At 41.1% G+C, this 12255-nt stretch overlaps 1 protein-coding gene across 1 annotated transcript; it reads left to right on the top strand.

Moving 5' to 3' along the window:
- Positions 1-243: 243 nt before the first annotated feature.
- Positions 244-12000, top strand: MRPS21 (mitochondrial ribosomal protein S21). Its single transcript, XM_070754241.1, is given in 4 exon segments — positions 244-255; positions 4091-4155; positions 11592-11625; positions 11839-12000. Coding segments are annotated over 4 exon segments (273 nt in total).
- Positions 12001-12255: the final 255 nt, after the last annotated feature.

Below are 12255 nucleotides of genomic sequence, written 5' to 3' on the forward strand. Positions count from 1 at the left end.
AACTCATTTAAGAAATGTTTCACTTAGCAACAAAAAATTTTGGGTCAATTTTGGTTGTAAGTCAAGGACTACCTGTATGTATAATGTATGTGTAATTGTGTGTATAGATGTATGCATATGTAATACACATATATCCAGTGGTGGGCTATTAGCCGGAACGCTACCCTTGCCGCCACAGCTCGTAAGTGCTTACGGAGCCAGCGCGATTTTGCTTCTGCCCCTGTGGAAGTAGCAAAATCGCACATGGAGCTGCAGGTGCGCCCATGTTTTGGCAATCCACGCACGATTTTGCTACCTCCACAGGTGCAGAAGCAAAATCGCGCTGGCACCGCAAGCACTTACGAGCCGCGGCGGCAAGCACAATTTAGCATTCCGGCTAGTAGCCCACTGGTGCATATATCATATATCATATCAATCATATCATCTGTCCTATATAAATTGTGTGTATCTGAGCTAGGATACCAAAGGAGGCCTTGAATCAGGGGGAAATTCAATTCCCCCCCCCTACCAGTTCTGTGGGTATAGCAGGGGAAGGATACCACCAATCTTCATTCCCTCCCCACTCCTGCAACAATATCGCCAAAAAAGCTTCTAGAGTTGTTAACCTGATCCTACGCAGCTTCTGCTCAGGCAATCTCACACTACTCACAAGAGCCTACAAAACTTTTGCCAGACCCATCCTAGACTACTGCTCATCTGTCTGGAACCCACACCACATCTCAGACATCAACACCCTTGAAAATGTCCAAAGATATTTCAACAGAAGAGCCCTTCACTCCTCCACTCGAAACAGAATATCCTACGAAAATAGACTAACAATCCTGGGCCTAGAAAGCTTAGAACTACGGCGCCTAAAACACGATTTGAGTATTGCTCACAAGATCATATGCTGCAACGTCCTACTGGTCAATGACTACTTCAGCTTCAACCGCAACAACAGAAGAGCACGCAACAGATTCAAACTTAATACGAACCGCTCCAAACTTGACTGTAAAAAATATGATTTCAACAATCGAGTTATCGAAGCGTGGAACTCATTGCCGGACTCAATTGTGTCAACCCCTAACCCCCAACACTTCTCCCTTAGACTCTCCACGATTGACCTCTCCAGGTTCCTAAGAGGCCAGTAAGGGGCGTACATAAGTGCACTGGTGTGCCTTTCGTCCCCTGTCCAATTGTCTTTCCTTTCTCTCACCTATCATATATATTTTCTTTCTTTCATATATCCTCTCCTCTAAGTTCACTTTTCCCTTATATATATTACTACATGTCTATTTTTCTTCCTATGTATTTGTGTATTGGACAAATGAATAAATAAATAAAATAAAATAAAACACTCCACTCTGGGGTCAGCCAGAGATGGTATTTGCCTGTTCTCCAAATTCCTCAAAATTTCCACCACCTCCAGAATCTGTCAGAACCTGCTTAATTTCACCCCTGCTTTGAAAGTATTAAAGAAGCAGCTAAGAATGAAGCTTAAATTCTTACACTTTATACCACTTGAAACATATTTTCCCCATACCAGTTTCCCAAACTTCCTTGCAGTTCAATAAGCATTTGCCTAAAGTAGCTTTAAGAATAACATGTTATTCATTTAGTATTTGCAGTAGTAAGGATGGGAACAGGGGATAAAGCAGTCACTTCCTGTTCCTTTGAGAATCACCCTCTTAAAAACCATAGAAATCAGGCTACAGGGGTTTTAATTGCTCTCTTCTCCTTTCCACTCTCCTTCCCCTAGAGAAAATTCAGATTTTTAAGTGACACATTGCTAGATGTACACTTTGTGATAGAAAAAAAAAAGAATACTAATATAGACTATAAAGGCATGTGCTGGTACTTTGTGATAAAGAACATCAGAAGACAGAAACTTCTCATATCAATGTAATGGGAGCAATTACAGAAATTCCTTGTGATTTCAGAGGAAAAGCTACTTCATAATTACATAAAAGAAATGGGTGCCTTCCCCCTACCTTTTGTGACTAATAATAGCACTCTAAGCCAAAAGGCCTTCATTTTCTAAAACAAGTCACATAGTTTTCCCCCCAGTAATTTTGCACAAAAGATACAGAATAATTTGCTGCTGCTGAGAAATATATCAGTGTTGTGTTTACTTATAACAAAAAGGCTTCATTTATTTTGTTATCACACCTGAACATTCAAAATTTATTCATTTCACTGCTCTCTTTCTTCTCTATCTCTCTTCCCCAGTTTAAACAGAAACTATTGAATTTATAGCTTAATGTAGCAAGAACAAACATTACATTTCCCCACAATCATGGAACATTATAAACATCAAGCAGGTGTATCCTAAGTTGAGAATTAGTTAACTGTTAGAATCACCAGAACTTTATAATAAATAAAGTTCTTCAGTTAAGGTTATTGCTCTTTAAAGAATTGATTAACTAGCAATACCATTAACCATTTACCAAGTCACCATCTGTGACTTGGATGCTTTGTCTACTTTAGAGTACAGTGATACCTCATCTTACAAACGTCTCGTCATACAAACTTTTCGAGATACAAACCTGGAGTTTAAGATTTTTTTGCCTCTTCTTACAAACTATTTTCACCTTACAAACCCACCGCCGCCGCTGGGATGCCCCACCTCTGGACTTCCATTGCCAGCGAAGCACCCGTTTTTGCACTGCGGGGATTCCCCTGAGACTCCCCTCCATGGGAAACCCCACCTCTGGACTTCCGTGTTTTTGTAATGCTGCAGGGGAATCGCAGCAGGGGAATCCAGTAATGCAAAAACGGGCACTTCGCTGGCAACGGAAGTCCGGAGGTGGGGTTTCCCAGCGAAGGGAGCCTCAGTGAAATCGCAGCATCGCAAAAACACAGAGGTCCGGAGGTGGGGTTTCGAGGACTTTGGTGTTTTTGTGATGCTGCGATTTCACTGATGCTCCCTTCGCTGGGAAACCCCACCTCCAGACTTCCGTTGCCAGCGAAGCGCCTGTTTTTGCGATGCTGGTATTCCCCTCCTGGTATTCCCCTGCAGCATCACAAAAATGCAGAAGTCCAGAGGTGGGGTTTTCCATGGAGGGGAGCCTCAGGGGAATCCCAGCAGTGCAAAAAAAAGGGCGCTTCGGTTGGCAAAAGGGGTGAATTTTGGGCTTGCACGCATTAATTGCTTTTTCATTGATTCCTATGGGAAACATTGTTTCATCTTACAAACTTTTCACCTTAAAAACCTCGTCCCAGAACCAATTAAGTTTGTAAGACAAGGTACCACTGTATTTGCAAAAAATACCAATGTCACAAAATTCCCAGTCTTAAAGATGGTGGCAAGATTTAAATCTACACTCAACATTCCTCTCTGCAAGGATGTTAGATTCATTAGGATGATGTTTCTCCAGACCCAGAATGGATTGCAATAGATTCCTCTCCTCCACACTCGGCAACAAAAAACTCTGTGAGGTATCCTCTCTGAAGAAGGATAAGCAAAAGTCACATAGTGTGCATCCATTGTTGTGGGTTGACTTTAACATGGAGTTCCTGAGTGCTGGATTAATAATTTAACTACCGCACCACATCCCAACACACTGGTTTAATGATGTGATCCAAGCTGGGTGTGGATGATAATTAGTTTCACTTATTTTATCTGATAGTTTCACACTTCTTTGTAGTTGCTTTCATAGGATGGTGCTGTGGGATAACCACTTAATCCCACGATGTTTATTCCGTGAAGTACTGTAATCCTTCATTTTATTGCCATGTTTTTCAACATCAATCTGACTTTGCACAATGAGTTCATTCAGAGACTTCGAGCAATAGAGCATTGTTCTCACATGACTTGTTGTAGCTCTATCTTTTTCAAGTGAGACAATGAAAGGACTGGATGAAATCCACCAAAGTATACAGGTCAATTCAAAGGAGACAGAAGATGGCCCACTGACTAATTTATTTTGGAAGGAATGCGCACACCCCAAAGATTCAGATGCATAGATTGAGGCTGCCTCCCAAAACGTTGAGAAACATAAGTGCTTGCTGGGGCATAAACAATCTCTTATTAGCTAGGTTGGGACACAAAGTTATACTATAATTCCACTTGCATATAGATAATCCTGAATGATGAAGATTTCTCACATAGATTGCTTCAGTACATAGTGGACCTGTTCTAGAAGGTAGCATGGAAAATTCAATAAGGACACCACAATGCAACAAGAACACTGATGATAACTGATCATTATGAATAGGTTATGCCAATCTTATATAATCTTTACCAGCTCCCAGATTTTTGACTAGTTTAATGTGATACATTTTAGGGGTTGTGTTTATTATACATTTTAATGGTTTAAGACTTTGGTGTGATTTTTGTTACATTCTCAGATGAAGCACATAGGTTTAAGTTAGGTCCTCCATTTTGGAGGGAAAATACTGACTGCTGATTGGCCAGACTGTCTGGCAGCTCCCTATAAAAGGGCTGTCTGTCAGACAGAGCCTTTGATGGATTGTAAATAATTGTCAAATAATGAGCTGTTATTTTGAAGCCATGTATGCTGCCTCTTCTATTCATCCTAACAATTTTAATCTACACTGCCTTGGGAACAAGTCTGTAGACGGGCTACAAGAATGGTGGAAGGTCTTAAGCATAAAACGTATCAGGAAAGACTTAATGAACTCAATCTGTATAGTCTGGAGGACAGAAGGAAAAGGGGGGACATGATCGAAACATTTAAATATGTTAAAGGGTTAAATAAGGTCCAGGAGGGAAGTGTTTTTAATAGGAAAATGAACACAAGAACAAGGGGACACAATCTGAAGTTAGTTGGGGGAAAGATCAAAAGCAACATGAGAAAATATTATTTTATTGAAAGAGTAGTAGATCCTTGGAACAAACTTCCAGCAGACGTGGTTGGTAAATCCACAGTAACTGAATTTAAACATGCCTGGGATAAACATAGATCCATCCTAAGATAAAATACAGAAAATAGTATAAGGGCAGACTAGATGGACCATGAGGTCTTTTTCTGCCGTCAGTCTTCTATGTTTCTAATTTGATTATCAAGTTCAATATGATTTTTTTACACATAAAAACTAAATGGAACTATCATCACATCATCAAGGCAGCCATCTTGATTTTTTTTCTTTAGTACATCCTATGGATACTCTTCCACAATATGGTTCATTTGTTTGGATCTGGTATGTGAATGTATGAATTCTGTTTTGCTAACTCAAAATGATACATTTCAGTTAGCTATTACTGAAAACTATATTTATTTATTATAAAGATGATACCTTCTGTTCTTCTTTTCAGGAGAAGCTTCTGGTCATTCCTTAATTTCATGAAGTAAAGGGAATAAAGTCAAAATAACATTATTTCTCTAACCTTGTGTAATACCCTCCTGTAGTATTAAAACAATCCTTTCTAGCATTTTGGAAGCTACTCAAGACAGACTATTTCTGAAAAACATTTGACTGAATTGCTTGCTTAATTCAGTTCTCTTTGAATTGCTGATATTGATTTAATTATTTACATTGTTTTACTTGGTTTGATGATTGTTTATCTTTCATTATTACAACTGTAACTTGTCATTGTATTGTGATTTTGATTAGTTCTTGGTTGGTTGTTTATTTATATGCACTCTGGGCATTTTTAACTGATATGGATGCTTTTGTTAATTGTGTTGTAAACCACCCGGAGTCTGTATTGAATGGTGATATACAAGGATAATAAACAATTATGATTAAAGAGGGTGAGGGCAGAAACAAAGGCTACATACAATACCTGCAAGTATACAAAAGGAGGAGGAGGAACTGGAGGAAAAAAAGGTTTGCCATCACTATCCTGAAGATTAAGATTTAAGATTTAATTGAATTTGTATGCCGCCCCTCTCCGAAGACTAGGGGCGGCTCACAGCATGTACAGAAAAACAGAAAACAGTACTAACAATCCAATTAATAATACATTAAAAATAATATTTAAAATTCTAATTAAAAAACTATCAATACTATTCAGTCAACCATCAAACTAAAACATTCATTGGTCAGGGGGGAAGATCTAAGGAACTTCATGAATCCATTCTTGAATAGTCCTAAACAGAGTGGCAGGAAGGAGTTGTCATGGATTTTGCAATAATCTATTTGGCTTAGAAATTAAGCATGATTTCCAAACATGGTGCGGGTAGTGTAATAAGAGAAGCAACGCATGGGAATCTAAAGATTGGACAAATATGGTCACATCCTGATGATATCAACTCTCTCTATAGCCATGGCTCCTTTACATATTTTAATTAAAGTAGAAAGCTGGTCCATGTACAGACAGAAAAATTAAACTACTTATTTAGTATATAGACTGTCTGACTTCACTACTTACCATTCTGCCTGATGAATTAGTCTAATATAATAAAATGCAAGTCACAGTTCTTCCATATCTTTTTTGCCCTTTTCTCTTCACACCAAATTATGATGCAATTGCAATTCTGTGCATACTTAACCAAAAAGTTCCTCTGAACAAAACAGAACTTGTTTTTGAGTAAGCCTGCTTACTCAAAATAGAATTGCATGGCACATTATAAGATTACATATAAGTGATATGCAACAATTACTGTAGTCATAAAAAAGAAAGCACCCAAAGGAAAATAAGGAGGAAGGAATGAAATAAAAGAGTGTTGGGGTGGAGTGAGAGAGAGAGAGAGAGAGGAAGCAGGGTTCATTTCAATTCCCATGTCAGTGTCATTTTCAGTCAGAGCTGACTTATTGGTGCATGAGAAGGCAGCAACATAAAGTAATCCCTTCAGAAGATCTCTGATGCAAGTGGCAAAAGATCATCTATGCATGAACCTTAAAGGTGGATGTTAAATAAGGTGAATGGAAGAGGTAGTCAGAAGCAGCTTCAAAACACAGAGCTCTTATTTGGCAACTATTTACAGTCCAGCCAAGGTTCTGTCTGACAGGCAGCCCTTTTATAGGGAGCTGTAAGAAAGTCTAGCCAATCAGCAGTCCGTATTTTCGCTCCAGAATGGAGGACCTGACTGAAGACTATATGCTTCAGTCTAAGAATGTAACATCCCTCCCTCTAAGTTGGGCTAACCCAACATGTGGCGTAGTCATGGAGATAGGCAAGGCATTTAGTTGGTCTTTCAGACCTGCACAGCTCAGTCAGAGCTGGGTGAGCAGTCAGGTCAGGCAAGCTTCTGTTGCCCCCAGTCTTGACCAATGGAAGTTCCTGGATTTCAGCCACAATAGCTCAAGAAGAGTGATCGTTTGCGGTTGTCTGATAGCCCAAGGAGGTCGTTTGATTAGATTAGATTAGATTAGATTTATTGGATTTATATGCCGCCCCTCTCCACAGACTCGGGGCGGCTCACAACAATGTTAAAAAAACAGTACATACCGTGTTTCCCCGAAAGTAAGACAGTGTCTTACTTTCTTTTTACCCCCAAAAGCCCCACTACGTCTTACTTTCGGGGTATGTCTTACATTGGAAAAAATAAGACCCACCCGGCCAACCCACCTACCCGAACCCGCAACACCCGTGTCCAGTAAAAACCCACCCGGTGTCTCCAAAGCTTACCGGTTTCTGGCGGGCGCCTTTCGGCAGGAGAAGCCTTCGCCAGGCTGCTTCGCTGCTTGTTCCCCGACGATGGACAACGTCCGGCTGGCTTAGCCGGGATGGGCAACATGGCATCCGCTTGAGATGCCAGCGGGAGCAGCAGGAACAGCAACATTTGGATCAGACGGAGGCGGTGGTGACGTATGGAGGGGGGGCGGCGCGGAAGTGGGCAGGAGGCGGCAATACCCCCGTGTTTCCCCGAAAGTAAGACATATGTCTTACTTTCGGGGTACGGCTTATATTAGCCGACCCCCCTGAAACCCCCGATACGTCTTACAATTGGGGGTGTCTTACTATCGGGGAAACAGGGTAGTAACAAATCTAATATTTAGAAATCTAAATTACAGTTTTACATTAAAAAGTCCAAAAAAGAACCCCCAATATATAAAAAACAGGCACACAATCGAATCATACACAAAAACTACATGGGCATGGGGGAGATGTTTCAATTCCCCCATGCCTGACGGCAGAGGTGGGTTTTAAGGAGTTTACGAAAGGCAAGGAAGGTGGGGGCAATCCTAATCTCTGGGGGGAGCTGGTTCCAGAGGGTCAGAGCCACCACAGAGAAGGCTCTTCCCCTAGGTCCCGCCAGATGACATTGTTTAGTCGACGGGACCCGGAGAAGGCCAACTCTGTGGGACCTAACCGGTCGCTGGGATTCGTGCGGCAGAAGGCGGTCTCGCAGATATCCTGGTCCGATGCCATGAAGGGCTTTATAGGTCATAACCAACACTTTGAATTGTGACCAGAAACTGATCGGCAGCCAATGCAGACTGCAGAGTGTTTGTGTGACGTGGGCATACTTAGAGAAGCCCATGATTGCTCTCGCAACTGCATTCTGCACGATCTGAAGTTTCCGAATGCTCTTCAAAGGTAGCCATATGTAGAGAGTATTACAGTAGTCGAGCCTTGAGGTGATGAGGGCATGAGTGACTGTGAGCAGTGACTCCCGATCCAAATAGGGCCGCAACTGGTGCACCAGGCGAACCTGGGCAAACGCCCCCCTCGCCACAGCTGAAAGATGTTTCTCTAATGTGAGCTGTGGATTGAGGAGGATGCCCAAGTTGCGGACCCTCTCTGAGGGGGTCAATGACTCCCCCCCCCCAGGGTAATGGACGGACAGATGGAATTATCCTTGGGAGGCAAAACTCACAGCCACTCCGTCTTATCAGGGTTGAGTTTGAGTCTGTTGACACCCATCCAGGCCCCAACAGCCTCCAGGCACCGGCACATCACTTCCACTGCTTCACTGACTGGACATGGGGTGGAGATGTACAGCTGGGTTTGTCTTCATGTTTGCCTCCACAAAGCATTTGAAGTGAGTCATGTAGGTGTCCCAGTGCTCCCATGCTGGGTTGAAGTGACTTGGTGGGGCATGTGTCATCATGTCGAGCGAGTTGGCACTTTAGAAAGGCTGTTTGTCAAAGACTTACTGCCCCGGGATGGATTGCAAGATTGTCAGTTCTTCTTTGTCCTATCTGTCTTCCAATTCCATCCTTGTCACCAGTATTAAATAGTGTGAATGGAAGAGGCAGTCAGAAATGGCTTCAAAACAACAGCTCTTAATTTGGCAACTACAGTGTTCCCTCAATTTTCGCGGGTTCGAACTTCGCGAATAGCCGATATCACGGTTTTTCAAAAAATATTAATTAAAAAATACTTCACATTTTTTTTCTATGACACTTTTCCCCTGCCCGATGACGTCATACGTCATCGCCAAACTAATAATTTTTGCAAATAAATAACAAAAAAAATAATTATTGTTAATAAATAATTATGTGTATAAATATCAGGATCACTAAGTGTCTTATTCAATGGTGAGTACCAGTAATAATGGTGAGTAAATGGTTGTTAAGGGAATAGGAAATGGTAAGTCATGGGTTTAAAGTGTTAAGGGATGGCTTGTGATACTGTTCATAGCCAAAAATGGTGTATTTACTTCCGCATCTCTACTTCGCGGAAATTCGACTTTCGCAGGCGGTCTCGGAACGCATCCCCCGCGAAAATCGAGGGAACACTGTATTTACAGTCCAGCAAAGGCTCTGTCTGACAGCCAGCAATCAATATTTTCCCTCCAGAATGGAGAATATGACCAAAGCCTCTATGCTTTAGTCTGAGAATGTAACAGTGGACAGCACGGAAACTTTGGCATGTGAGAACCTCAGCAAATTTTTTACCTACTCAAAGCTGTCCTGGGGCCTTTTTATTGACTGACTTGCCAAACTGGCTGTCTTTAATAGTAATTTCCCATAATATCTCTGACATAGTGTTGCTTCATATTAATGATGGTGTTCACTAGAAGAGGAAGAAACTGATTAGAGGAAATCATGCCTGCGGACCCAATGAACCTGGAGCTATTACTGTGGGAACAGGTCATCAGATGTAAATAGAAGCCAATTAACAAAACAACTATGGGAACGAAACAATCTGGGAGTCATGGATCAATGTGGAAAAACAGCTGCTTTGTCCATGTAATAATGGCTTCACATTTCTAAAAGGAAAAGGAAGGTAATGTTTCTTTTTTTTAAAAAAAAAATATATATATAATTTATTAGTTTTATAAAAGGGAAGGGGAAGAGGGGAAAGGAGAGTACAAGTATACAGTGTTCCCTCGATTTTCGCGGGTTCGAACTTCGCGGATAGCCTATACCACGGTTTTTAAAAAAATATTAATTAAAAAATAGTTTGCGGGGTTTTTCCCTATACCACGGTTTTTCCCACCCGATGACGTCATATGTCATCGCCAAACTAATAATTTTTGCAAATAAATAACAAAAAAAAATTATTGTTAATAAATAATTATGTTTATAAATATCAGGATCACTAAGTGTCTTATTCAATGGTGAGCACCAGTAATAATGGTGAGTAAATGGTTGTTAAGGGAATGGGAAAGGGTAATTTAGGGGTTTAAAGTGTTAAGTGATGGGTTGTGATACTGTCCATAGCCAAAAATGGTGTATTTACTTCCGCATCTCTACTTCGCGGAAATTCGACTTTCGCGGGCGGTCTTGGAACGCATCCCCCGCGGAAATCGAGGGAACACTGTAATGAGTTTAAAGGTAAAATTTACAGAGAATTATAGAGGTCCATTATATTCCTTTATATACATATCGTTATTATGTATTAAGTAATATTATTACAATAATTCTATTCATGTTTCATTCTTAGTTTACATTCCAGTGACCATATTTATTATCTTTACCATATATAACTTAACAAATCTAAGGAGGAGGTGGGGTAGGAAAGGGATTGACTGCTTCGACAGCAGACATTGAATTTAATGACTTGACGTTCTTGTTGAACGGTGAAAATAGGAAATGAGAATAGTAAAGTATGTGAGAATTAAAGTTAAGATAGAGTTAGTTTTTTCCAATGATTGTATGGGTATATCAGTAGATTTGAACTCAGACAGCTTTTGGATTACTTCGTATTCTAGATATCCATTGGTACCACTTCTCCCAAGCCTTATAGAAATCTGATTCTTTTTTGTTTCGCAAAAAATAAATAAAAGGAAGGTAATGTTTCATTCCCAAAGAAAGAGATATTGGTGAAAAATTGGTCATTTGTGTACACCACACACCTTGTATATGTATGTGAGGGAAAGAATAGTACAATAGTTCTTTGTTATCAACTTGCAGAGCACAAGTACAGTACAGCGCGACTTCTCCAAACCGGCATGGAAGTTCTCCTTTCTGTGGTGTAAAGATAACAGTTTTGGTCTGGATGAGGGAGAGATGACTGAATTTCACAAAGCTCCTTTTCTCAGAACACTCTGATGGGAAGCCTCGTCCTGAGAGGAACAAAGAGGTTTTCAGAGACTGGCTTTCGTCTTCCTGTGAGATGAACGTGTGGTTAATCTAAATTTCCTACAACAAATCCAGGAACTCAAAACAAGGAGAAAAATGTTTCCCCCTTCAGAAGGTGCAATACTTTCAAAAACTCTTTGAGGGAGGTGGGCAGTTCAGAAATGTGAAAAATAATTTAATTAGTAAGGTGGGGTGGAAATGACACACCACGCCAGGTTCCTCGTCCGGACCAGAGTCCTCATCATGGATGGGGTCATCGACCACGTTAAGTGTTGTGTCCAGAGGACAGTTAGGCCTTGTACCCGCCCCATATTCCTTGGGCGGGAAAATACTGCAAGGTGATTGGTTGGCTCAGCCTGGCAGCCCGGTATATATATATATAGCTGCCAGGCACGGCCATGTTTGTCTTGTTTAGTTCTGTAAACCTGTTTAATAAAGAACCGTTACTTACTACAAGATTGCAGTCCTTCATTCCAGCAAGGATTCAACATTAAGCACAAGCAGTACTATGAGAAACCGTGTCAGAAGAGGTGGCGGGAGGCCTACAAAGCCTGCTGGAGAATCTATAACTCTGAAATGGGTTGAAAGATCAACTTCCTCATGAGGAAAAACCGCGCCAACCTTTGGTTTGGTTGCTGAGCTGAAGCCGTCCAAGGGCGGAGCCTCCTGCTCGCCTCATTCGTTCGGAAAGGCTGTAAAGTCAATAAAGTCCATATGGAACCTCTCCCCCCCTCCAAAAATAAAAAAATTAGTAAATCTCTGTCTGTCTCTCTCACACACACACATGTACACGATCAGTTCTTAGAACTGAGAGGAGTCAGGACTGAAGATTAAGGTGGTGCCTTATTCTGCATTCCCTTACGTGAAAATGCTTGTTTTTCGAATAGATGTTTA

Source organism: Erythrolamprus reginae, chromosome 5 (assembly GCF_031021105.1).
Source record: "Erythrolamprus reginae isolate rEryReg1 chromosome 5, rEryReg1.hap1, whole genome shotgun sequence".
In the NCBI taxonomy this organism is placed as follows: Eukaryota; Metazoa; Chordata; class Lepidosauria; order Squamata; family Dipsadidae; genus Erythrolamprus; species Erythrolamprus reginae.